The sequence below is a fragment of the Leuciscus leuciscus genome (genome assembly GCF_965113295.1).
Source record: "Leuciscus leuciscus genome assembly, chromosome: 1".
Classification (NCBI taxonomy): Eukaryota; Metazoa; Chordata; class Actinopteri; order Cypriniformes; family Leuciscidae; genus Leuciscus; species Leuciscus leuciscus.
The window spans coordinates 11,292,464-11,317,528 of record NC_138725.1 but is presented as its reverse complement, the minus strand read 5'-3'; the positions used below and the strand labels follow the sequence as shown (position 1 = coordinate 11,317,528).

General features: G+C 36.8%; 3 protein-coding genes and 3 long non-coding RNA genes across 18 annotated transcripts in view; 4 read left to right on the top strand and 2 right to left on the bottom strand.

Annotated features, from left to right (window-relative positions):
* The window catches only part of LOC309503126, an 83,263-nt gene extending 61,485 nt beyond the window's left edge, over nt 1-21,778 (top strand). The window contains exon 4 of one of the 3 annotated variants that reach the window (XR_014207510.1): nt 21,660-21,778. This is a non-coding gene — a long non-coding RNA (uncharacterized lncRNA). The remainder of the gene's footprint in view (nt 1-21,659) is intronic. The other 2 variants (XR_014207511.1, XR_014207512.1) reach the window with 2 other exon arrangements.
* Nucleotides 1-25,065, bottom strand: part of LOC309498270 (uncharacterized protein) — a 174,192-nt gene that overhangs the window by 54,400 nt on the left and 94,727 nt on the right. The window lies entirely within an intron of this gene.
* On the top strand, nt 2,700-8,300 carry LOC309502487 (uncharacterized protein). Of its 4 annotated transcripts, XM_082174849.1 has the most exons (12): nt 2,700-2,926; nt 3,020-3,104; nt 3,233-3,289; nt 3,564-3,795; nt 4,546-4,692; nt 4,816-4,947; nt 5,037-5,067; nt 6,842-6,874; nt 7,005-7,040; nt 7,126-7,207; nt 7,356-7,409; nt 7,530-8,300. In XM_082174849.1, the coding sequence occupies exons 5-12, from the start codon at nt 4,567-4,569 to the stop codon at nt 7,612-7,614; spliced, it is 579 nt and encodes a 192-aa protein (XP_082030975.1). In that variant the 5' UTR covers nt 2,700-2,926; nt 3,020-3,104; nt 3,233-3,289; nt 3,564-3,795; nt 4,546-4,566; the 3' UTR covers nt 7,615-8,300. The 4 variants fall into 4 exon arrangements, with proteins under 4 accessions (XP_082030975.1, XP_082030977.1, XP_082030974.1 ...); XM_082174851.1 differs by lacking the exons at nt 2,700-2,926; nt 3,020-3,104 and adding an exon at nt 3,121-3,142; XM_082174850.1 differs by lacking the exons at nt 2,700-2,926; nt 3,020-3,104 and adding an exon at nt 3,125-3,138.
* Nucleotides 9,775-11,524, top strand: LOC309502384 (uncharacterized protein). The gene is made up of 3 exons (XM_082174785.1): nt 9,775-10,633; nt 10,847-10,939; nt 11,156-11,524. The coding sequence occupies exons 1-3, from the start codon at nt 10,339-10,341 to the stop codon at nt 11,386-11,388; spliced, it is 621 nt and encodes a 206-aa protein (XP_082030911.1). The 5' UTR covers nt 9,775-10,338; the 3' UTR covers nt 11,389-11,524.
* Nucleotides 15,595-21,232, top strand: LOC309503053. The gene is made up of 2 exons (XR_014207479.1): nt 15,595-16,461; nt 17,475-21,232. It is a non-coding gene; the product is annotated as an uncharacterized lncRNA (long non-coding RNA).
* LOC309503047 lies at nt 20,580-22,613 on the bottom strand. The gene is made up of 2 exons (XR_014207478.1): nt 22,117-22,613; nt 20,580-21,818 (listed from the first exon to the last, which is right to left on the bottom strand). It is a non-coding gene; the product is annotated as an uncharacterized lncRNA (long non-coding RNA).

Sequence of the window (25,065 nt, the reverse complement as noted above, 5' to 3'; positions counted from 1 at the left end):
TAGGTTTAGGGGTAGGGTTAGTGCAGTGGCGCCTCCAGAAATTTTTCATAGGGGTGGCCAGATTGGGCCACTTAAAATCTTGGGGTGGCACACCAAAACTATAAACCATATAATTTCAGAATTTTTTTCTACTGTTGTAGTAAACCGGCCTGTAGTAAACTTTTAGAAAGACTTAAGGAAACTCCTACTGATATACTATATGATGGTTTATTGTGTTATATTTAATGTTACTAATGATATAATGTGCATAGACTAATAACAGTACAGTTAACATTTTGAGTTGCACAACAATTCTGTTGTATTTTGCAATTATATTTGGCATAAGGTGTACATTTATTGCAAACAAAACAGTTACTGGGGAAAAGCAGATACTGGCAGATACAAATATATTATATTTATTAATGTCAAGAATTCAGAAGTGTATATATTTATATAGCCTACACTACAAAGAAATAATATACAATTAAATTATGCTTATTTTAAATGTATTGAGCAGGCTAGGTATAAAAAATATAGGCTTTTAATAATCTTTCAGTGCGCAAAACCATGATAATATGAAACGCTTCAAAACAGAGCGCACAAAGCTTGTATGCGCATCGCGGGTGCAGGATGATGTGCTCAAAGCAACATGGAGTCACAGTGTTCAGCGCTGCACAAGTGCGCATTTAAAAGTTCACGGCACAAAGCGAAGAAATGTCGAGCGTACAGATCCTAGTGTCTATCTGTCCAACAGCTTATTGATCATTTGTTTCACAGTTTTAAATTCCAGTTATTGTGCGTTTAATGCCGATCCATAGTCCTTGTGATGTGTGTGATCTAACAAGCACACGGTATGAGTCGTTTAAAAACAGCAACAAACTCCAACAAAATAAAGTCATTTTATGCAAAGCCACAGCCTTTTATCTACAGATCATGCATTATAATGTGAATATATCATTTGGAGAGAGTTTTACCGTGCATCCAACCGGAAGAGGCGCCCGCGCTGTTTGAATACTGAATGGAGAATGATTGACAGCCGCAGAGGAGGGAAAACGAGTTTCTGTAAACTTTAATGATGTAAATAGACTTCTGTCCCTCACATTAAACTATTGAATAACTTCAGATGACTTTGTCACCCAAACTGACGCGGTAGTCTTCTTCGTCTTCTTTCTTAACTTCTTTTGAAATTGTTGACCGACGGGCACGCGCTGAGCTGTTGCTGTCTGAGCGCGCAACAGCGGCATGGACGGAGGGGCGGGGGAGTACTGGCTACTGTGTGCGATCGAAGGTCTAGAGCGGCTTGCCTGCCTGGCTGTGCATTAGGGATGAAATGCATAACTGATGCTACTAAAATTTATACTGGCCAGCGGGGTGGCCAGTGGGGTGGCCAGGAGTCGGTCAGGGGTGGCCGTGCCACCCCCTGGTGGCGCCATTGGGTTAGTGTAAGGGGATATGAGGGCGATAAAGCACAACAGTGTCCATTTCAAGTTTTAGCAGTTGTAGTTCGAAACTGTTCAAATCATCTGTCATCAGAGTTAAAACTTAAAACTCTTAAAAACACTTAAAAGTATCTTTAAAAATAGACAAGTCTCCTCCACAACAGCGGCGCCGTCTCAATTCTTCCCTCGATAGCTTTTCACAGCTTTTCTTCCAAGCAGCAAGTGTCTTAATCTCATGGGGACAGTCTCCATCTGCAGTGATCTTGAAGACCACTGGATGCCATGATCTTAGTTTTCTTAATGTTGAGTTTCAAGCCTACTTTTCACAGTATATATTATACAATAAACACATTTCAAATATATGAACAAATATTGGACAACACTCTTAAGTTAAAACTGAATCCTTTATTTTAAATCCGCTTTAGTACATTAGTCAATACATCAAAATAAATGTTCTTCTTTAAATCATTACTAAATTATTCTCAATTAGATATCATTACAAAGTGCATTTTTAAAAAGTGCACTTATGTGTGTTAACAGTTATGAAAGAGTTTTTCTCTTTAAGGATACTTTTAATTTCAGTAATATTATATTATCTGCAAGTACCTTTTTTTTATTATTATTTAAAAAGTAACTTTAAAAAACATGTTATCTACACGTTTGTACATATACTTTAGCATTTATGTCTCCAGCAAACAATGGAATTACAAATATGTGTATATATCCATATATGGCCATATATCAGATTTCCGTATGGGATAATTTAGGCTATTTTGTGAAATTGGGGGTAACTGTCTTTGTTCTTATCAATCTTGATTTAAACTTAAACTTGATTTAAACTAAGCATCCCTCAAAATGACTAACCCTAACCCACCAAACACTAAACCTCTGTTAATTCTCAGTAAGAGCTTCTGTAGACGTCTGACAGAAATAAAGTCAGTCTGGTTAGTAATAAGTGAAGCTGGTAATGCTGTTTGTGGAGTTGTTTAATCCTCCTCTGCTGAGATCTTCACAGATTTAATGTCTTCTTTTATCTTCAGTTGATTTCATCTTGGACCTAGTCCACATGTACATGAGTTTTGCATTCTGACGCTTCTGTTGCGCAATATAATGGGAGAACTTTTCCACAGTCAAAAGTTAGTCACAGTCCTGCCTCCAACTCTCCCGCCCAGACCCTACACAGGTGTTTTTCCTGGAAGTCATGTGATTCACCGGAAAGAAAGAGCAGACACCTGGTATTTCAGTTACATGCAGATCCTGATCCTGTTTTTCCAGCAGAAAAACTCAGTTTGATGTTTGGAACTTTTTGACAGTTACATTTATTTGTTATTTCACTTGAACTAAAACCCATTTAATAATTTTTGCCACTTCCCCTTAAATACCCAGACCAGAACAAAGGGTTATACCAATGTTTTTAGAGTTGTTTTGGGTCAGTTCATGTACCTGGCAGAGATAAGGAAAAAGAAAAGTTTGGACAAGACAATGTCCCGTGCGATCTTCTGTCCAGGGTGCGTTTAATTGTGAGAAAGATATTGTGAAATGCTCAGAAATGGTTGTTCTGTGTGATGTGAACATCTGCTTATCCGTGCTCTCAGCTACAGAACTGAAGACCTTTAGAAGAAAGAGCAAATGCAGACGGAGATTATGTAACTTCTTCAGCGAGGAGGAGATTCATTACGTAGAGCCGTAAGTGAAAGTAAATCAGTTCGACTCCGGCTGAGTTTGTATTTCTTTCTTGATTTCTTGATATGTTTAGTAATGATAAACATATTTTGAGATTGTTTCTACATTTAGAATGGTCTTTGTTTTCTCAGAAGCATTATCCTGAGCTCCTGTTCGTACTGAGAGACCGAGATCTAAAACACTTCCTGGTGAGATTGTGTTCGAGTAATAAGAAGTGCATTCTGTTAGTGTTCATAGTTGATTTAGCTTGTGGTTCAGTTTTAGATCATTTCTTCAAGAGTCATTTGGTTCCTATCCAGACCACCTTCAGATTGAGCTGAGATATATCATTACTGACGGCTTTAATGACATTTAGTTTGTTTGCTGCTGCTGTTTCATTCTTTTCTTAAATGTGAGGGATGAAGATTAACTTGATCTTGTGTATTTTATACGATCATACTTCATATTTTCTGTCTCTTTCAGTGATCAAGAGATCCAGTCCAGATGATCCAGTGATCCGGGTTCTTCTGATGGGCAGAAACGGCTCTGGGAAACGCGGAGGATTCTCAGAAGTACAACAGAGGTGGAGGTATTCTGACAGTGGAAAGATGAAGCTCCTCCTGTTAATCACACAACTGCTCACATAAACACTGCAGGGCATCAGAAGCAGAGATTCCAGCAGGAGAACCAGACCTTCACTTATCCCGACTCACAGGTATGAGGTTACTATTTCATTACTGTAAAATTCTGTTGTTAAGGATTCTGTGATTGGCAGGTTTATAAATTGTATTGTGAAATTGTATTGTTTCATGGAGGAGGAGAAGAGGATGTTTCACATTCATAATCATTACATTATATATTTGCACTGATATATACATGTGCTTCTTATACAGTTCTGTTGTGCATCTCTGCATTTCACCAACATAATCATTGTTTCATTGTAAACTAAATGTTCAATTGCCATTTTATTACATGATGAAATATAGATTCAACTCAATTGATTTGACATGATTTTGATGACTAAAATGTATCAAATTAATAAAATGGAAAATAATTCGGACTCTCTAACAATAAGGCCACGACTGACCCATAATGTATATTGTTATATTTGAGCTAAAAAATTAAATAATAAACTGAAGTTTAATGAAGTTTCAAGCATCACATGACCACGGGGTCTCCATGCAACTGCTGATGTCACTCAGAGCCGGCACTAACACACTGTAAATCTGCATATTTCAGTCACTAATGAACGCCTGAATGTGACAGTCGTGCCGCAATAGTGTCATATCTGTAATTAATTATTCAAATTTATAAGACTTCTATTTACAAAAGGGAACAAATGAATATATATATCTGATAATAGGGGAAAGCTATGCAGAAAGTTGTTGTGTGTTGATTGTGATTCTTGATGAGTGAATGTCTAAAAAACATGCTAAAAATTCTGTCATTTATTGCTTTAAAACAGGTTGTTCATTTGAGTTGAATCATGATGTCTAACATCAGTGTGTGTTGTGGAGAGATTGAGAGCGCTGTGGGGTTTGTGTATGTGATTCTGCATGTTAAACTGTATCACACACTCAATGAAGACTGTGAGCAGAGCTGGCTCTCAGAGGTGAATATTACACACACACACACACACACACACACACACACACACACACACACACACACACACACACACACACACACACACACACACACACACTCATGATCTGATCCTCTTGTGTGTGTTCAGGACGGGCGTCTGATAGCAGATCCATCAGATCCTGAAACACTGAGTGATCCTGTTATTTCAGTCTCATCTGATCGTCTCGTCACGTCTCGCTGTGTGAATGTCCTTCATGAGATCCTCTGTGACGCTTCAGGAGTAAATCAACTCTCAACACATCATTCCTCTGTTTTCATATTTAATCTTTCATTAACATGATTCTCTAATGCTTCTTTCTTTCATCTCAGTCTCATCACAGTCTTAAGACCATGTTCAGAGGTGAGAGAGACACTTGAGTAAAACATCAGTGTGTCCTGAACATAGACTGTAAAAAATATGGACAAAGCGTCTGTGACGTCACCCATAGACTTTCTGAAGAACAGGTTTGAAGCCGTTTATGGGGGGTATGGGCGGCGCCATCTTGGAAAATCTTGAGAAATCCTAACCCCGCCCACCTTCTGACGCAGCGCGCGTCACTCGCTCGCTCTGCTACTCCGGTTATCTCTGTGTATATTTTAGGCAACGAAATATGTTATAAAACACCATACTAACTCTTTTCGTTTTCATTTAAAGAAATCTTAAACATTATAGCCACACAAATGTGGTTCAGGCAACGCGTATTGATTATATTCACTGCACATAACGTTTGCCTATTTATAACAAAAACAAAACAAAATATAAAACACAAACCTGCCTCTTTTCGTTTTAAATATAATATAAAAATATTAAACATTTTAATATGGTCCAGGCAATATGTGCATTTGTACTAAACAACAGATTTTGCAGTAAACAACATTACAGATCATATTCGTTGTATTAAAATGACAAAACTCAACCCAGTCTCTTTTTGTTAAATTTCAGTTTTATCAATATTAGCCATTATAAAAGTATAAATAAAAGGTATAAGAAGCTATACAAATAAAGCAAACAATTCAGTCAAACATACAAAGTCAGCGCTAGTCTAACCATACAACGGTAAAGTTAAATAGCTTATAAACTTATGAAACTTCCCCTCAGCCAAACCGATTGGCCAGGGAACAAATTATAGATTTACAAGACCAAAAATCGCCCGTTAGATATACACAAGACGAATTATATCTCATGTTTAACCACTACAGAGACGCCAGAGTCCGCGGCAAACGCCAGAACGACTAGCCGAGGAAAGGCTGTTCCAGGCGGGGTACATGAACGCCGAGCGCCCGGTCATCGCTGGATCAACTGGATACAATTTTCATAAATCTTTATAAATAAACCACAGATTTGAGCTTTAAACAACTACATTCTCGCCTGAAAAACTCTTAAAACTACATTTCATGATACAGAAACAGTAGTATTATATGTCAACTGTATTAAAAAATGGCGCTTCTTATGTTGTCATTCTCCGTGGCGCTGCCTTGTCAGCTGTCAATCAAGCTGTCAATCAAAGTTAACCACGCCCTTATTGTCATACATTTTATATCTAAATACGATCTAAACTAACGAGTTAGAAAAAAATTCACAGCCCTCATGGTTGTCGGGCACTCGGAACCTATCGAAAAATACAATAAAAGTCCATGGGACCAACCTGTAAAAACATGAATTTATGCTGTGAAAACGGACATTTTAACATGGGGGTGTATGGACATTTGCTCCCTTTTGGGACCTTCCCCTAGCGGATTTTCGATGTATTGCAGTTTTTCGCACTTCCGGGTAGGCTTCATTTTTCAGATCAGAATGTTGCCGCTTGGTCCTGAATCAGATCAAACTCTGTGTTGATCTGAATCTTCTGTAAGTGAATCCAACGCATTCTCATCCTAGGGCGTCATATACTGACGCTTTTGACATTTCGTCTACATCGAACGCACATGGCACCCTTTAGCGTCAATATGAGACGCACAGAGCTTTGTTCGGTTATGGGTAGGTTTAGGTCTGGGGTAGGTTTAGGGTTAGACCGCTAGGAGGCGCCTTCTGGCCCATATCTATCTGCGTCTCATATTGACGCTAAAGGGTGCCATGTGCGTTCGATGTAGACGAAATGTCAAAAGCGTCAGTATATTGTGATTGTGTTTTTCAGTGAGGAATGAAACTGCAGCGACTCCAAACTCAGGTGAGTTTCAGCTGATAAACGTGTGTCTAATTCACTAATAAAACACTGATTCAGATCTGATTCAGACTCAGTCCAGTGTGAATGTTTCTGTCATATTGTCTGATAATTGTGATCGTTGTGTGTTTTAAAGATGTGAATGAAGTGACTCCGTCTCTCCAGATCTCAGGTAAAACATCAAGAGCTTTAAACATAACTCTAATATTGATTTATCATTATAGATCAGCTGATCTGATATTTGATCACTTGTATAGATCAGTTGTGGTGGCTGTTTGCTCTCTTCATCTTCATCATCTTCATCCTGATATGTTTCATGCTGCGTAAAAGGATCTTCATGTGAGTTATGAGTGTTTTCTAAAAGAATAAAATAGTCATGAAAATCAATTTGACAAAGTCATATTAAGGGACGCCTAAAAAATCTCTCTGAATAAAAAGAAAATACTTTGCTGAATATAATGGTAATAATCAGTCAATGTGTTGTCAGTTATTTTCCGAAAGCAGAGACGGTCATCTTTCAGCGTAATGATCCAGAAAACAGGTGAGTGGATCAAACCCAGAGAAATGAAGACTTGAAGAGAGTTTGACTGAATCAGAAGACGTTCAGCTGAGACTCTGTGAATGAAGCTTGATCTGCTGAAACTGAATGTGTTTCTCTCAGGGATCCTGAATCTGATGATGATTCACTGAAGAAGCTCAAATCTGATGAATCTGATTCACTGCAGTTCAACATGTCCACAGGATGATCTTCATCATCATCATCATCATCATCATCATCACAGTCATTAACTCAAACTCAGAGAGGGATTTTAGTTCATTCTGAGCTTCTCAACTCTTTTCAGTCCCTCATCGGTTTTATTAATGCAGTTTTATATTCTTAAAGGTGCATTGTGTAATATTTAGGAGGATCAAACAGAAATGCAAAATAATATACCGAATTGTATAAATGATAATGAACCGTAATATAAATGAACCGTTATGTTTTTATTAGCTTAGACTGAGGTATTTCTATCTACACACACCGCAGGTCCGCTTACATCGACATGTTTCTACGGTGGCCCTAAACGGACAAACACGTTTCGTCACTGTGTTGTTCTTCGTGTAAAGAAGCTATAGCTAAAGTCAGCGAATAAAACACTGACACAATGATGAACAAGTGACAATATTATTCGCAATAACATATCGTTTTACTGAATAATGAAGTAAACCTAATTTCTTAATTTATCTTTGTAAAGAAACCTCATTGTTTAACTGACTACTCTCTGCCGTCTCAGACGACGACATCACTTCCTGTCAGCCACCGTAACTTCTGTTGGGTGCAATTCACAACCTCACCACTAGAGCTTACACACTGCACCTTTAAATATTGATCTGAAACTCGTTGTGTTTCTGCTGATCGCACCTGAATCTCAGTTTTTAACATTAATGTAATGACAGCCCATATGGAAAAGGTTTGCTAAAAACACCTGTGATTCTTATATGTTCCAACAGAATATTGTAAGGGACATATATGCTGCAAAAACCACATATATAAATTGTCTAATATTAGTATATTTTTAATCATATTATGTCATATATGTCCTACATTCAACTAAAGCCATATAGATTTTCATGATGTAAAAACATAGGAAAATAATGCTAATTTAATATGAATGTCCAGCATGGACGTGTATAAAACACAGTGCAGTTTACCAATCAGTATAAGGCTTTACTTCACTCATGCTTGTTCTTATCTTGTCCTAAGTCGAGCCCTATGCCTGTAGTCAATCATGGTTACTGTATATACTGTATAATCAGCCTTAGATGAAACACAACATTTAAACTACACACACAAGCACACATTTATTAGAGTGTGTTCTACAAGATACAGTTGCATATTTCACATATAAATAGTTTTCATTTTAAATCCTGCATCACCTGTTTTCATTTTCATTTGTGACAATTTCTCTAAACTTTATCACAGTACTACTATGGTATACAACATGCAGTTCTATTCTTAACCTACAAACATAAAACTTTCCTAAATGTCGAAGTGATTCTTATGGGTAAAATAAAAAATAAATTCTAAAAAAAATTATTCAGTAAATATCACAGCAATAATTAACTTTATTCACTCAATAAAATCTCTGAATATCATTTACTTGATAGTTTGAGTTGAACATACCGAAATAATTGACTAAAACTCCAACAATTAATTTTGTCTGAAATTTACAGTTAATAAAAAGAAGTTTTTCACTAAAATAATTTAGTATTTGACTAACCAATTATTTATTTAAAATACACTGAGCTAATATATTTGTGAAATTTCCATCACCATATTTGAGAATGGATAATTAAACTGATCTGTTTCAAGAACCACAAATATTACTTAAATAAAATCAATATTATTAATATTTAACACGCATAAGAAATTGATTAAGTTTACTCAATTAAAACAATGCACCCCTCCCCCACCCTCTGACGTGACGACGACAGCTCAACGGTTGAGTGAGCGCGCGCTGTATGAACTCTCTCACTCTCTCCAGTCCAGCACAGTTCTCCGAGTCCTCTCCTCTTATCAACGGCGCAGAATTGGTGCATTTCCTCTGTGAAATTCAGGTCTGTATAAAAATCTGTATAATCATTAATGTGCTTTAAATCATTTTATTTAATGCGAAAGAACATACAGAGACGCAATGTTACTCACGAGTTAAACGAGTGTCGACTCGCGCCTGCCTTTTCGCGTGATTGTAACGCCTTGCATAAAAATCACACGACTATATTCCTAAAGATAATCAATATAACTAATTTGGATGATAAACTGTCCTCAGAACTGTGCACTGTGTGTTTATTGGCAGGTGATTGAGTCATTCGCGTCGCAGCATCTCTCGGCCGTGAGTGACGCAGGACGGCGGTGTAAAGTTATGGTGTGTTCACACCAAACGCGAATTTCATTATTGGCGCGAGTAGATTACATACAAAGTCAATGCAAAGACGCAAATCGGCGCGAATTGTTGCCGGGCGGTGCGAATGACGCGAATTGAGCGACGCGTTTCCTGAATCGCGTCTTCCGCGCAAGTTGAAAAAATTGAACTCGAGCGGAAAATTCGCATGACGCTTAGTTGCGCAAGCCAATCAACGAAGAGCTCATTGAAACGTCACCGGTTTCGTCCGTTCCCTCAGGTTCCCTCATTGTTGTCGAAAATGGAGGAGATGCTAATTGTTGCTGTGTGTGCCTATCCAGAAATTTATGATACAAAATCATACGCCTACAGAGACCGTACGAAGAAAGAGATCGCTTGGAGAAAAATAAGTGAGGAAGTTGGACTACCTGGTAAGTGATGAAAATATACAACCTTTACGTAATTCTAGCTATTTTTACATTATTATGAACTTGTTAGCATTAGCCAAAGTTAGCAGAACCCGGCATTCAAAGTTTCGACACCTGGATATTATTTTTTTTGGTTCATTAGTATTGTGTTTACGTGTATATGTTATCAGAAGAGACAGTTCGTAGAAAGTGGAAGGGGCTCAGGGACACTTATGTCAAGGAAAAGAAGAAAGAGACAGAGAAAAAGAGTGGGTCAGGAGCAAACCAAGAGAAGAGGTGGAAGTACTCTGCGGTCCTGTCTTTCCTCGACCCCTTCGTTACCCCGAGAGAGACCAGCAGTAACATGGGGCGGGGTGTTGAGGAAAACAGGACCGCAGTTGAACCAGGCAGGAGTCAACAGGTGCACAACAGAGATGCAGGAGACACAGCAGGTCCATCAGAGCGTGACATCGAAGGTTGGTTGACAAGTGAATATACGCAAAAACAGGAAAATTATACGGAAAACAGTTTTATTTAGATCAGTAAAGATATTGCAAAAGTATAGATAGCATGGCTGGAAATGTATGATGTATCAAAATGATTTGTGTTGTAATTTACACTGAAATCTCGAATAATATTCATTCTGTCAGACAAAACCAAGGCATCTTTGTTATATTGTCACTTCACAGACATGGCTGACCCATTCACAGATGGCAGCGAGGCAGAGTCAAGTGCTGTTGCTGAATCTGATGCTGCCTCATCCCTGCCAAAACCGCCTAGAGGTATTGTACATGATTAAAGTTTTTCTGAATTTCTTTGTTATGATTATTATTATTTATTTAGTATATTCCCTTTTCATATTTGATCCATGTATTTTTGTCTTTTTCCTGATTTCAAACTAAAATGAATAAATACAATAAACATCAACTAATTTTTACAAATTTTTCCATGGATGGAATTCAGAATAAATTCAAAGAATGTGTTTCCATTTCATATAGACAGAAGGACTCGGAAGAGGGACAGGGACACGTCGGTTGAGAGGATGCTGCTTCAGACATTGCAGACACCAGCCCCAGCCGCAGCTCCATCCACAGAGGATGAGCTTTTCTTCCAAAGCCTGCTTCCTTCCTTACAACGGTTGCCTCAACAACAAAAAGAATTTGTTAAATTTCAGATTCATAAATTTATTTATGAATCAAACACCGTGACACTGAATCTGGAGCCAGTATAAGGTTGGTAACCATTGCAAGGAAGGAAGTAGGCTTTGTCTGTTTTTTTATACAGTACGTTTAAATAATTTGCTCACCTCAAAAATGAAATTTCCTGCTAATTTACTCACCCTAATGCCATCCAAGATGTTCATGTGTTTCTTTCTTCAGTGGAAAATAAATAAAAAAATTTTTTTGAGAAATTAATAAAGAGGATCAAAGCTTAACATTTATTTTCCACTGAGGAAAGAAAGACATGAACATCTTGGATGGCATTGGGGTGAGCAAATTATCAGGAAATTTAATTTTTTAGGTGAACTAATGCTTTAAGTTGCACATACAGTTTATATATTTTTTTGTTTTTCAATTCTCGAATGTTCACTAATAGGTTTTTAAAGTGTTAAAGTAATTTGTTTATTTTAATTTGAACTGTTTGTTTGTTTTATATATATATAATGGTAACAAATATGTGCCTTTCTATAAGCATGACTCAAGTATGACTACAAGTATGTTGGAGTAATTCATTTATTTATATCATTTTTTGTGTGTATTTTTTATCATCACATATGTGCACAAATCAGTTTAAGTATTAAAGCAGTTTGTTTGAGAATGAACTGATTGTTTTTGTTTTTATTTAATAAAAATATATTTAATATATAAATAAATTTAATAATAAATTTAATAACAATATATAGACACAGTGTAAAGTGCTTGTGCACTAGACAGCATCTTGCCATGCAACAGTTCCCTCTGCAGAGAAGTAGGATGTGAAGACCTCCCTGACCCTGACAGCCTCTCTAGCGGAATTGTTTGCAGAAAGTCTTCCCAGACCTGGCAGCGGCTCCACCTCACCAACTGGGATGATCCTCCTCTCCTCAGGTGTCTGGGATGTCCTGCGCAGAAAATTATGGAGAACGCAGGTGGCTTTGATGCACATCTCAGCAACATCCTGGTGGACCTCAATGGCCCGCCTGTACATTCTCCACTGGGATGAAAGGATCCCAAAGGCATTTTCAATCTAGCCCGGGACAGACGATAGTTGTACACTCTACGCTCTCTTGGAAGGATGCGCCCGGGGAAGGGTCTCATGAGGTTTTTCCGTAGTGGAAAAGCCTCATCAGCGACAAACACATTGGGGTCCTCGGTGGTCAGCTCCTGGTAGTGGCAGGTCAGCCGGGAGTTGGAGGGTACCTGATTGTAGTGCTTTACCAAAAGTGGAGTTGGCAAGTGTTCCACCATCGCTGGTTCTTCCGTAGCCCCCGACATCAATTACCCTGAAACAATATTGGGCATCCACAACTGCCAACAGAACTAAGGAATATGTTCCCTTGTAATTAAAAAACTGGGATCCTGAGTTGGGAGGTGCTTTGAGGACGACATGTTTACCATCAAGTGCACCACAGCAGAGGGGAAAATTCCACCTCTCTTCAAACTTTACTGCAATTGACCTCCACTCTTCTGTGGTGGGCACAGGCATGAAATCTTCTACAAGACTGTCCCATATTGCAGCGGCAACATCAGGGACAATCATGGACACTGTAGAGACCCCAACACGGAAGCTGTTGGCAATTGTCCTAAATGAGTCACCTGTGGCAAGGTATCTGTAGCATAGAAAACATGTAAAATCAGTTTTGGTGCAGATTACATTTTTTATATGTTTTGGGTTGTTAGTATTTATTACTATTTTTAATTATGTTACCTTAATGTTTTTTTTAATATAAAGTATTTAAAATAGGCTACATTTATGTAGCCTATATTTGAAGCAATAAATGTAGGCCTATTTTAAGTAGATGTTGGTAGGCTATATATTTTTTAATAGGTAGGCTATATTGAGAAGCTACAGTGCTGATCGATCCAAACTCCGTTCAGAAAATCTTTTTCCCCTTATCATTTTATGGCCTGACAAAACAGACTTATTAATATTTAGAGTCTATACAAATAAACATAATTCATTTGTTTCGGCATGTTTTCATTACATTGGACAATATATACTATCATTTCATACAATATATTGGAATTAAATCACAGCAAAAATGATAGATAGGCTATGCTGTATATTTATTGGTATTGACGTTATTTTATGAAATTGCCCCGCCCTTACCTCAGACAGATGGAAAGGCGCTCCGCAGCTGAGACAGATCGCCTGTAGTTGGTGTCCATTCGTGAAATCCTGTCAGAAACCCTATCTAGCAAGGTATCAAACTGGGCACCCGTCATTCTCATATAACGCTGGAAGCGACTATCATCCCGGCGCAGTTCCTTTAAAAGACGGTGAAATTCACCAAGTTTAGTGCGTTTCTGGATGGTGCTGTGAACCCAGACACGTCGACATTTGGATGTCCTCCGTTTTTGGATCTTCCACAACAAATACAAAGCAGCAATACGTCTTATTCTAGACATGACGGAAACGTACGGCAGAAATAAAGTGTTGTTGTTGATACTCTTTTTGGCGGGATATTTATTCGCTAGTGACACGGACGCGCGAATGGATTAAAATGTGCAAGCGTCTAACTAGACGCGAATTTGACGCTCGATTCGCGTTCGGTGTGAACACACCATTAGAGGCTCCCCCGCAGAGGCGAGTCCATCTCCGGCATAGGAACCAGCGCTGATCCGGTGGATACTGGAGAACAGACCGGTTGATTACACTTGAATGTTTAGGCCTAAATGTTTAATTTTTACTTAGAAAATGTTTCTTACATGAGTTTAAATGTAGGCAATATTGTATATGTGTTAAAAATAGTATAACATATGCTGTACTGCTGTAGGCTAACTTACTCATCGACAATAAAGGCCAATGTCATGTAGTTATACTGGTGGTTGTATGGAATATTTTTACAAAGGTTTAGAGGAAATAAAAAAAAAGTTAATATTACTGGCATATAAACACAGTTAATATTACTCATAAATATTTGTTTTTAAATGTTTACCCCCCAATTATTTCTATTCAATTTTATTTGTTAATGTACCAAATGCAGTTACTCAGATCTATTTAATTTGTTTCACTTACATTTACTCAGTTAGTACAGTGTATGTAATTGATTTCACTGCTTACAAATCTAATCAATTCTAAGTGTAAAAATGTTTAACCAAAAAATTTAGTAAATCATATTAAAAGTTTTTAGAGTGCATCACCACCAGAGTTCATGTCACATATACAAACACATATTCCAGCCAATTTTCAACATTTGAATCACTGTTCTAGAAACATATTTGACTCAACTTTGTTCATTTGCAATAATATGTTATGATTTGTTCACAAACAACAGGCCCAGACAGTTCACAAATAATGTAAATACACGGTCTTACAATGTCATTGCTTTATAACTGCTCTTTCAAATCCTGTAGGAAAATTAACAGTCTTCATAAAGGTTTGTCATCATATATTCACCCTCATGTTGTTTCAAACCTGTATGAATTTCTTTTTTCTGCTGAACAGAAAGGAAGATATTTAGAAGAATGTCAGTAACCAGACAGTTTCTGGTCTCATTGAAAAATATACTATGGAAGTCAATGAGACCAGAAACTGTCTGGTTACTGATATTCTTCTAAATATCTTCCTTTCTGTTCAGCAGAAGAAAGAAATTCATAAAGGATTGAAACAACATGAGGGTGAGTATATGATGACAGAATTTTCATTTTAAAGTGGAGTATCCCTTTAAAAATGTGCCAACTGCATATAAGTGAATCAGATGTTGGTCATCAAAACATGAAATCTGTATGAAACACATAAATAAATGACACAAAATGTGTATAAATTCTATATGACTTTAATTTGAATAGCATATGATTCAATATAAGAACTTTGAATGATTTATATATGAATTGTATATGAGTTTTATATATTTCTACTAATACCATACACTTTTGCATACTTTTGTCATGTAAAACTCTTTTAACAGTATTCATATATGACGCAAAAATCCCCTATAAGTTATATGTGTGCTATTTAGTATGAAATGGGCCATAATCGGTCTGATTTTGTATAGGACATGTATTGGCCTTTTATGAAACACAGAAGGTAATTCTGGCTGATTTAAGTAAGGAAGATATATGGTTGCAGTGTATGAACCATGCAGGTTTTTTTCATATGGGAGGTGAATCTGAGCAGAACTGTGTGTGTGTGTGTGTGTGTGTGTGTGTGTGTGTGTGTGTGTGTGTGTGTGTGTGTGTGTGTGTGTGTGTGTGTGTGTGTGTGTGTGTGTGTGTGTGTGTGTGTGTGTGTGTGTGTGTGTGTGTGTCCAAGTGTCCAAAATCATTAAAGAATCATTGCTATTGACTGACATTGAGACACACAGATCTCCTAATAATAATAAATACCTCCTCCCTCTGTCTCTCTATTTCTTTACATTTACACAGTTTTAATGAGTGAAACAATTCACCTTTTAATTAATCTAAACAGTATTTCACTAGTCTGTTGGAAAGGTAAAGTAATAACAATGAAAAGTTAAAATTAGTGAGGGAGAAAGTGCGCTGAGTGTCCGGCAGATGGCGCCAAATCTTCATTCAAGATCTCAGTGATGACGTTGGTATGGAATTAATTTTGATCCAATAATAATGAACATAACTTTTCAAGAAACTAATGAAAATATAAATTGAAACTGAATAAAATATCTTTGAAACTGAAAAAGAATAAATCGCAGGCAAATTTTTTGACTTCGTTTTTAATACACTGCATGTTTTGCTAACTATTTCTCATATTTCGTTCGCTGATCTGAACTTACAAATGCGCTTCCAGAGTTTTCATTTACGCTTCTGAAGTTTTCGTTTACGCTCCCAGAGTTTTCGTTTGCTGTTCTGACACATTTCTCTCGTGGGGGCGGGGCTAGTAGCAGTGTGCTCTTATTCGCTAAGAGTTTTTGATTGACAGCTTCTTCACCTGGAAGTGAAGACGTCAGTGCTGTGTTTATGTGTGGATGTGAGCGTCTGTAAGCGCAGCTTTCTATTTCATTTTAATGATATTAAGTTTATATCTGTATTTTTTTGCTGCTACACTATATTGTTGAGATGATTTCTTATAGAAGGAATAGTACAGACGAATGATATCATTATCATTAGCCATCGTCGCTATAAGGTTACTGGATAGCCTACTCGTGGTAAGTCAGATTTATTTATTTTTAATCAATACTATAGCCTACTAATACTATTTATAATACAGTACTGGCTTTTTTCAGGTGAGAGCCCATAACACTATACAGCTGTGTTGTCTTGATTTAACTTAGCCCAATCATTAGGCTACATGACTTGTTTATCTACATTCGGTTACAGTCTTCGATTATATCATATTTCCCCCCAGTCACCCCAAACAACATTGTGCTAGAGTACTGTACAGTATCTGTACTGTAGCCTACAGTACAAAAAGTACTGTATCAGTCAATGATGCCATTGGACCAGAGCGCTGTCAATCACTGCCTGATTCAACTTTGGCAATGTAAAGCCTTTTTTTTTTACCATGCCAATAAAGCTATTTAAACCTGAATTTCTCAATTGCTTTTTGTAGTTTTTGAAAAAGGAGAGAAACGACTTGACCACAGAACACGTCTCTGTTCATAATAATAAACACTCAATTATTTTGAAGTATCTTGAAAATTATTTAATTATTTTGAAATGATTTATTCTGATTACTTTTGTGTGATAAAGATGACTGATAGATAAAGCTAAAGCTATTATATGTAGCTAGTATGAGTAAATGCTTTTTCTGTGTCCATATTTGACTAATAATAATGCCAAAAATTGCACTTCAAATGAAAATTTCTGAGAAAAATGTTTAATCTTTAATAGTCTTTAATAATAAATATATGTCCAAATTAAAACCTTAATACATGCAAGTAATTATGACTGAAAACATCCAGCAACTGGGGAATACACAGCCATGGATATATGTTTATAGGGGTATACAGCCATCTACTGGTTACACAACAGTATTACATATGATAAATGCTTCATGACTCCCGAGGTAAATATTTAAGCTAGTACTGTAAAATCCCTTAAAACATTTATATAATTTGTTTGGAAAAAATATTGTAAATCTGCAACTTGTTACTGTATGTGGGGGTTCAAAGTAGTTTGTATTGTTAGATTATAATTCATTTCCTCTCTCATTTTCCAGGAGTGGAGCAACTTTTCCATAAACAAAATTCTGATGCTGACACAGAGGATGGAGTGATAGTACCAGAGATGTCCCTATCAGACAATAATCTTACTTTGTTCAGACACATCACCTTTGAATGACTGGGATCTTGATCTTCAGACACCTGATTTATTTTAATATAAAGTAGCAAATATTTCAATTTCCTCTAGATTAAAACAAAAACAGTTCACAAGTACACAAGAGGTTGCACTTTATTCTTATTAGTCTAGGCTGATCTTGGATTAGCATACCAATAGCATATGAATGTTGAGGGGAAAGTTCACCCAAAAATACAATTCTCACTTATTTTACTCTCCCTCATGCTGTCCCAGATGCATTTTACTTTCTTTCTACAGATAAACACGAATTAAGATTATAAGGAAAGTAATCCATCTCTGCGAGTCCTAAAGACGCTTTAAACCACACACAGTGAGCGTGACGGTAATCCATGCGACCTCAGTGAATGAGTCAATGCCTTCTGAAGTCAAACAATAGGCTAGATAAAAGAAATACTAATAATGTAAACTGTTTTAACTATTAAAAATCACTTCCGACCAACTGTCTTGCGTACATGGGTTACAATCCACTTGTATTATGGACTCACAGAGATGGATTATTTCCTTAAAAATCTTTGTCTATGTTTATGTGAAGAAGAAAGTCATATACATCTGGGATGGCATGAAGGAGTAAATGATGAGAGAATGCTCATGTTTTGGGTGGACTATCCTTGTACTGCTTGTATCCAGTCACTGCTTTGTTTCTTGTACTGCAACAGGAACTGCTCAAATAATCATAGCAACATTTAAAATGTATTTGAATTTTTAAAATGTATTCTGTATTTGTAATTTTTCATTTTGTATAGTAATGTATATGAGAATACTGTACATGTAGGCCTATATTATGCAGTTAATGTTTTGTGAATTCTGGTCTTTCCTGTCACAACATAATTGCATCCAAGACCTTCACTCTGATACTTGTGTATATGCTTTAGTGACAATAAAGAATGTAAATTTAATTGAATTCATATTTTCAATTACATTAATATAACTGGTTGTATAAGTCACAATTGAAATGGTTGATGATTGTTAAAATATATTTACAATTTTAAATCTTAGAAGATAGTATTAATTAAATGAAATAACTAAATACAATTATCAGTTAAAAAAAAATGTCAACAAGAACATTCTTTGTGTGACATATGTAATGAAATGCCCTTTGAGGTTTGTATCTGACAGAAGGCCACGATTGTAATTTTCATATTGTTTAAATTCCTCTTATTTAAGTGATAATTAATTTTGATGGTGTAAATGTATATCATGCTAACAATGAGTAGTGTGATGGCCATGGTTGCCAACCTTGATTACCTGAAGTGAAACTTTCTTGACGGCTGAATATATCACACACGTTTGCTAGTATTCTCTTTAAATTGTAACAGCTCAACCTAATCAGAGCCTAACATGCAGAATAATCATCAGGAATAAACAAATATTCTCCGAAAACATTGGACACTATACAATATTTTAAGTATTATATACAGTACTTTAATGTAATATTACACCTGAATAGACTGAATAGATCTCTTGTGCTCCTAAAAGCTTCTGTTGACAAAGTAGTAGCAGCAGGTAAATACAGATCAAATTAAAAAACAAACCTAACTTAATATCATTAAAATGAAATAGAAAGCTGCGCTTACAGACGCTCAAATCCACACATAAACACACCACTGACGTCTTCACTTCCAGGTGAAGAAGCTGTCAATCAAAACCTCAGTAGCCAATGAGAACACACTGCCACTAGCCCCGCCCCCACGAGAGAAACGTGTCAGAACAGCAAACGAAAACTCTGGAAGCGTAAACGAAAACTCTGGAAGCGCATTTGTAAGTTCAGATCAGCGAACGAAATATGAGAAATAGTTAGCAAAACATACAGTGTATTAAAAATGAAGTAAAAAAAAATTTGCCTGCGATTTATTCTTTTTCAGTTTCAAAGATATTTTATTCAGTTTCAATTTATATTTTAATTAGTTTCTTGAAAAGCTACGTTCATTATTATTGGAACAAAATTAATTCCATACGTTTGCTCTTTCGCTCGTACACCTGCCTGCAGATCGGGGCGGTGTGTGTGTGTGTGTGTTTGTGTGTTTACATTATTGTCATTTTCAGCACTTGTCTAAAAAGAAGGAATGAAACTAAGTCAGCATGTGCAAACTGAGCATTGCAGAAACAGGCCTGATGATGCGCCTTTACTTCTGTGTTATTGATGATAACAAAGAGTCGAGTGACTGGCGTATCGAAATATTGTTACTTTCCGTCTGTCAGATTGTTCCTCTTTCTGTCTGTACAACGATTTTGATCACAAAAAGCAGCTTTTTTGGGGAACTCGCAGTTAGAGTTACTTTAAAAATGTAAAGCAAGGTTTTTAAAAGGGTTTTACTCAGTTGATATTAGTACACATTTATATAAATTAGTGTATAGTATAAATGTTTTACTTTCATGTTTTGATTTTCAACAGATTGTTCTGCTCTTAATATAGTTTGGATCAGTCATATTTGTACGTTTTTGATCCTCTGAATTGAGCTGGAAGCGAAACACTGTACATGTCTCAAACGAAACCCCAGAACTGTTTCTCGTTTCTACTGGTGTTTATAAAGCCGGATCTGTCTTTCCTGCGTCTTCTCAGCGACAACTTTCCTGTGTTTTTCACATAAGGGTTCAAGCTTGCTAAACTTTCTCGACACACACTCAAATAAAGCAGCTTCAGGACAAAAATCGTTCAGCATTCGTCGTTTATTTTGAGCAAACTTTCGCCTGCAAAATAATGTCCAAAAGACGTCTTTTTAACGTCTTTGTCACAAAAGTCGTATGTTGAAAAGACGTCCATTGAGGAGCCAGAATGAAAGTTTTATAATGTATTTTTTTGACGTGTTCTGCACGACTGAGAAGATGTTCATGGACCATCCGTACAAGGTTAAAAACTAGCTCAAATGTGGTCAATGAGAACATATTTTCAGCATCATTTATGGTCTCATTTAGACATCATTTATACTGTTTCTGGATCAAATAAACACTCTCAGGATACAGTGAATTAAATGTATTATTTCAGTGTTTATTTCAATGTAATTTCCTTTTGTAATTGCAAAGCAACTCACAGACAGTTTGTGTGTGTCCAAAAATCATGAACATAAAAGACACATCTGTAAATCAGAAACCAGATCTGAAGGAAAGACTCTCTGGCTCAGACACTTGTGCTCTCCTTAATCACAGACATTAAATACAGATACTCTGACTATTTCTGTCAGACATCTACAGAAGATCTTAGTGAGAATTAACAGAGGTTTCGATGTTTGAAGTCACCATTGTGGTGATCAGTGTTTGCTTTAGTTGGGCTCTTGGTCCCGGTTCTTCTTGCGTTAGCTTTTCTTTGGCTGCTGTAACTGTGTGTTTGTAAAACAAAAGTATATATATATATATATATATATATATATATATATATATATATATATATATTTATATTATTTCTCCTCATTGTAATTGATAATGCATAAATCCGGCCCTGACTATAACAGAAGAGAACGGCTGCTCATGAGCTTGTATCTTCTGTGTTCGGACTCTTTCTGGGCTGGAAACTTTATAAGGAATGAATTACAGAAGTTTTCTAGCAAGAGGAAGGAAGAGAACAACAACTCAGAGGAGTTTTGATATTACATGAAGGATCTGAGTGCCGTCTGAAGGATTGAACATTCAGTCTCAGTGTTTCTGATGGAGTAAGAGACACACAACTGAACATTTACTGACTTCATGATCCTGAACTGTGATCCTGAGACTCAAACCTCAATCCATCAGGTCAAAGTTAAAGTTATAACACTGATTTATCTCTCTGTTAATGATCTTACTGCAGATTAAGATCAAGGTTCATCTGTACTGTTGAAGGTGGTTTACAGCTAAAATTAGATATAAAAGCAAATCACTATTACATGAATACAAAGAACAATGACAATTAAACATAGATTTACAGCTATTTACAAAACCAAGAAAACGTACATCAGAAAGAAACGGTCTCAACAACGAATGCAGAACGAGATTTAACTCTTAAATCACAGTCAGAAGATTCTCAGGAGTGTTTTTCTCTCACTGTTGATTATGTTTGTGAAACCACTGAATCCAGCTGAGATTCAGTCCTACTAGTGTCCTGATCTTCAGTCAGTAGAGGCTTCATCTCAAGAGATTCTGCTGGGTTCTGGTTCTGGCTCTGGCTCTGGTTCTGGTTCTGGTTCTGGTCCTGGTTTGATCCACTGGCTGGAGTTTCATCAGAACCTGCTGCAGTCTGTGTTCAGAATAAGACATGTATTTTAACATGTATTTTCAACAGTATCACAGCAGTGTTTCTCAGTCCTCGTAGAAAACACTTCACAGTTTTACCACATATAAACATTTGCTGTTCAGGATGTAGAGGATCAGGATGTGGTATTAGAGATATTACAGGTTTTACAGACTCAATAATCTGAAGTGTTGAAATAAAGGAAAGCGCTGATGTTCTCCAGGAGCAGGACTGAGAAACACTGATGATCTACACAACATCTGTGGAGAAAAGTGTTCAAATCCACAATGATTCTGATGCTAACCTGAGATTCCTGATCCTGAGATCCAGCGGCTCGAGGTCGACGAGACTTTATTGCCTTCTGTGTTCAAGACAAGACAGTTCATTTACACACAGATCTCCACTAATGCATTAATGTACACACAGATCTCCACTAATGCATTAATGTACACACAGATCTCCACTAATGCATTAATGTACACAGATCTCCACTAATGCATTAATGTACACACAGATCTCCACTAATGCATTAATGTACACACAGATCTCCACTAATGCATTAATGTACACACAGATCTCCACTAATGCATTAATGTACACACAGATCTCCACTAATGCATTCATGCACACACAGATCTCCACTAATGCATTAATGTACACACAGATCTCCACTAATGCATTAATGTACACACAGATCTCCACTAATGCATTAATGTACACACAGATCTCCACTAATGCATTAATGTACACACAGATCTTCACTAATGCATTAAAGTACACAGATCTCCACTAATGCATTAATGTACACACAGATCTCCACTAATGCATTAATGTACACACAGATCTCCACTAATGCATTAATGTACACAGATCTCCACTAATGTACACACAGATCTCCACTAATGTACACACAGATCTCCACTAATGTACACACAGATCTTCACTAATGCATTAAAGTACACAGATCTCCACTAATGCATTAATGTACACACAGATCTCCACTAATGCATTAATGTACACACAGATCTCCACTAATGCATTAATGTACACAGATCTCCACTAATGTACACACAGATCTCCACTAATGTACACACAGATCTCCACTAATGTACACACAGATCTCCACTAATGCATTAATGTACACACAGATCTCCACTAATGCATTAATGTACACAGATCTCCACTAATGTACACACAGATCTCCACTAATGCATTAATGTACACACAGATCTCCACTAATGCATTAATGTACACACAGATCTCCACTAATGTACACAGATCTCCACTAATGCATTAATGTACACACAGATCTCCACTAATGTACACACAGATCTCCACTAATGCATTAATGTACACAGATCTCCACTAATGTACACACAGATCTCCACTAATGCATTAATGTACACACAGATCTCCACTAATGTACACAGATCTCCACTAATGCATTAATGCACACACAGATCTCCACTAATGCATTAATGTACACACAGATCTCCACTAGTGCATTAATGTACACACAGATCTCCACTAATGTACACAGATCTCCACTAATGCATTAATGCACACACAGATCTCCACTAGTGCATTAATGTACACACAGATCTCCACTAGTGCATTAATGTACACACAGATCTCCACTAATGCATTAATGTACACACAGATCTCCACTAATGCATTAATGTACACACAGATCTCCACTAATGTACACAGATCTCCACTAATGCATTAATGTACACACAGATCTCCACTAGTGCATTAATGTACACACAGATCTCCACTAATGCATTAATGTACACACAGATCTCCACTAATGCATTAATGTACACACAGATCTCCACTAATGCATTAATGTACACAGATCTCCACTAATGCATTAATGTACACACAGATCTCCACTAATGCATTAATGTACACACAGATCTCCACTAATGCATTCATTTACACACAGATCTCCACTAATGTACACACAGATCTCCACTAATGCATTAATGTACACACAGATCTCCACTAATGCATTAATGTACACAGATCTCCACTAATGCATTAATGTACACAGATCTCCACTAATGCATTAATGTACACACAGATCTCCACTAATGCATTAATGTACACAGATCTCCACTAATGCATTAATGTACACACAGATCTCCACTAATGCATTAATGTACACAGATCTCCACTAATGCATTAATGTACACACAGATCTCCACTAATGCATTAATGTACACACAGATCTCCACTAATGCATTCATTTACACACAGATCTCCACTAATGTACACACAGATCTCCACTAATGCATTAATGTACACACAGATCTCCACTAATGTACACACAGATCTCCACTAATGTACACACAGATCTCCACTAATGCATTAATGTACACAGATCTCCACTAATGCATTAATGCACACACAGATCTCCACTAATGCATTAATGTACACACAGATCTCCACTAATGCATTAATGTACACACAGATCTCCACTAATGCATTAATGCACACACAGATCTCCACTAATGCATTAATGTACACACAGATCTCCACTAATGCATTAATGTACACACAGATCTCCACTAATGCATTAATGTACACACAGATCTCCACTAATGCATTAATGTACACACAGATCTCCACTAATGCATTAATGTACACACAGATCTCCACTAATGCATTAATGTACACACAGATCTCCACTAATGCATTAATGTACACACAGATCTCCACTAATGTACACACAGATCTCCACTAATGCATTAATGTACACACAGATCTCCACTAATGCATTAATGTACACAGATCTCCACTAATGCATTAATGTACACACAGATCTCCACTAATGCATTAATGTACACACAGATCTCCACTAATGCATTAATGTACACACAGATCTCCACTAATGCATTAATGTACACACAGATCTCCACTAATGCATTAATGTACACACAGATCTCCACTAATGTACACACAGATCTCCACTAATGCATTAATGTACACACAGATCTCCACTAATGCATTAATGTACACACAGATCTCCACTAATGCATTAATGTACACACAGATCTCCACTAATGCATTAATGTACACACAGATCTCCACTAATGCATTAATGTACACACAGATCTCCACTAATGCATTCATGTACACAGATCTCCACTAATGCATTAATGCACACACAGATCTCCACTAATGCATTAATGTACACACAGATCTCCACTAATGCATTAATGTACACACAGATCTCCACTAATGCATT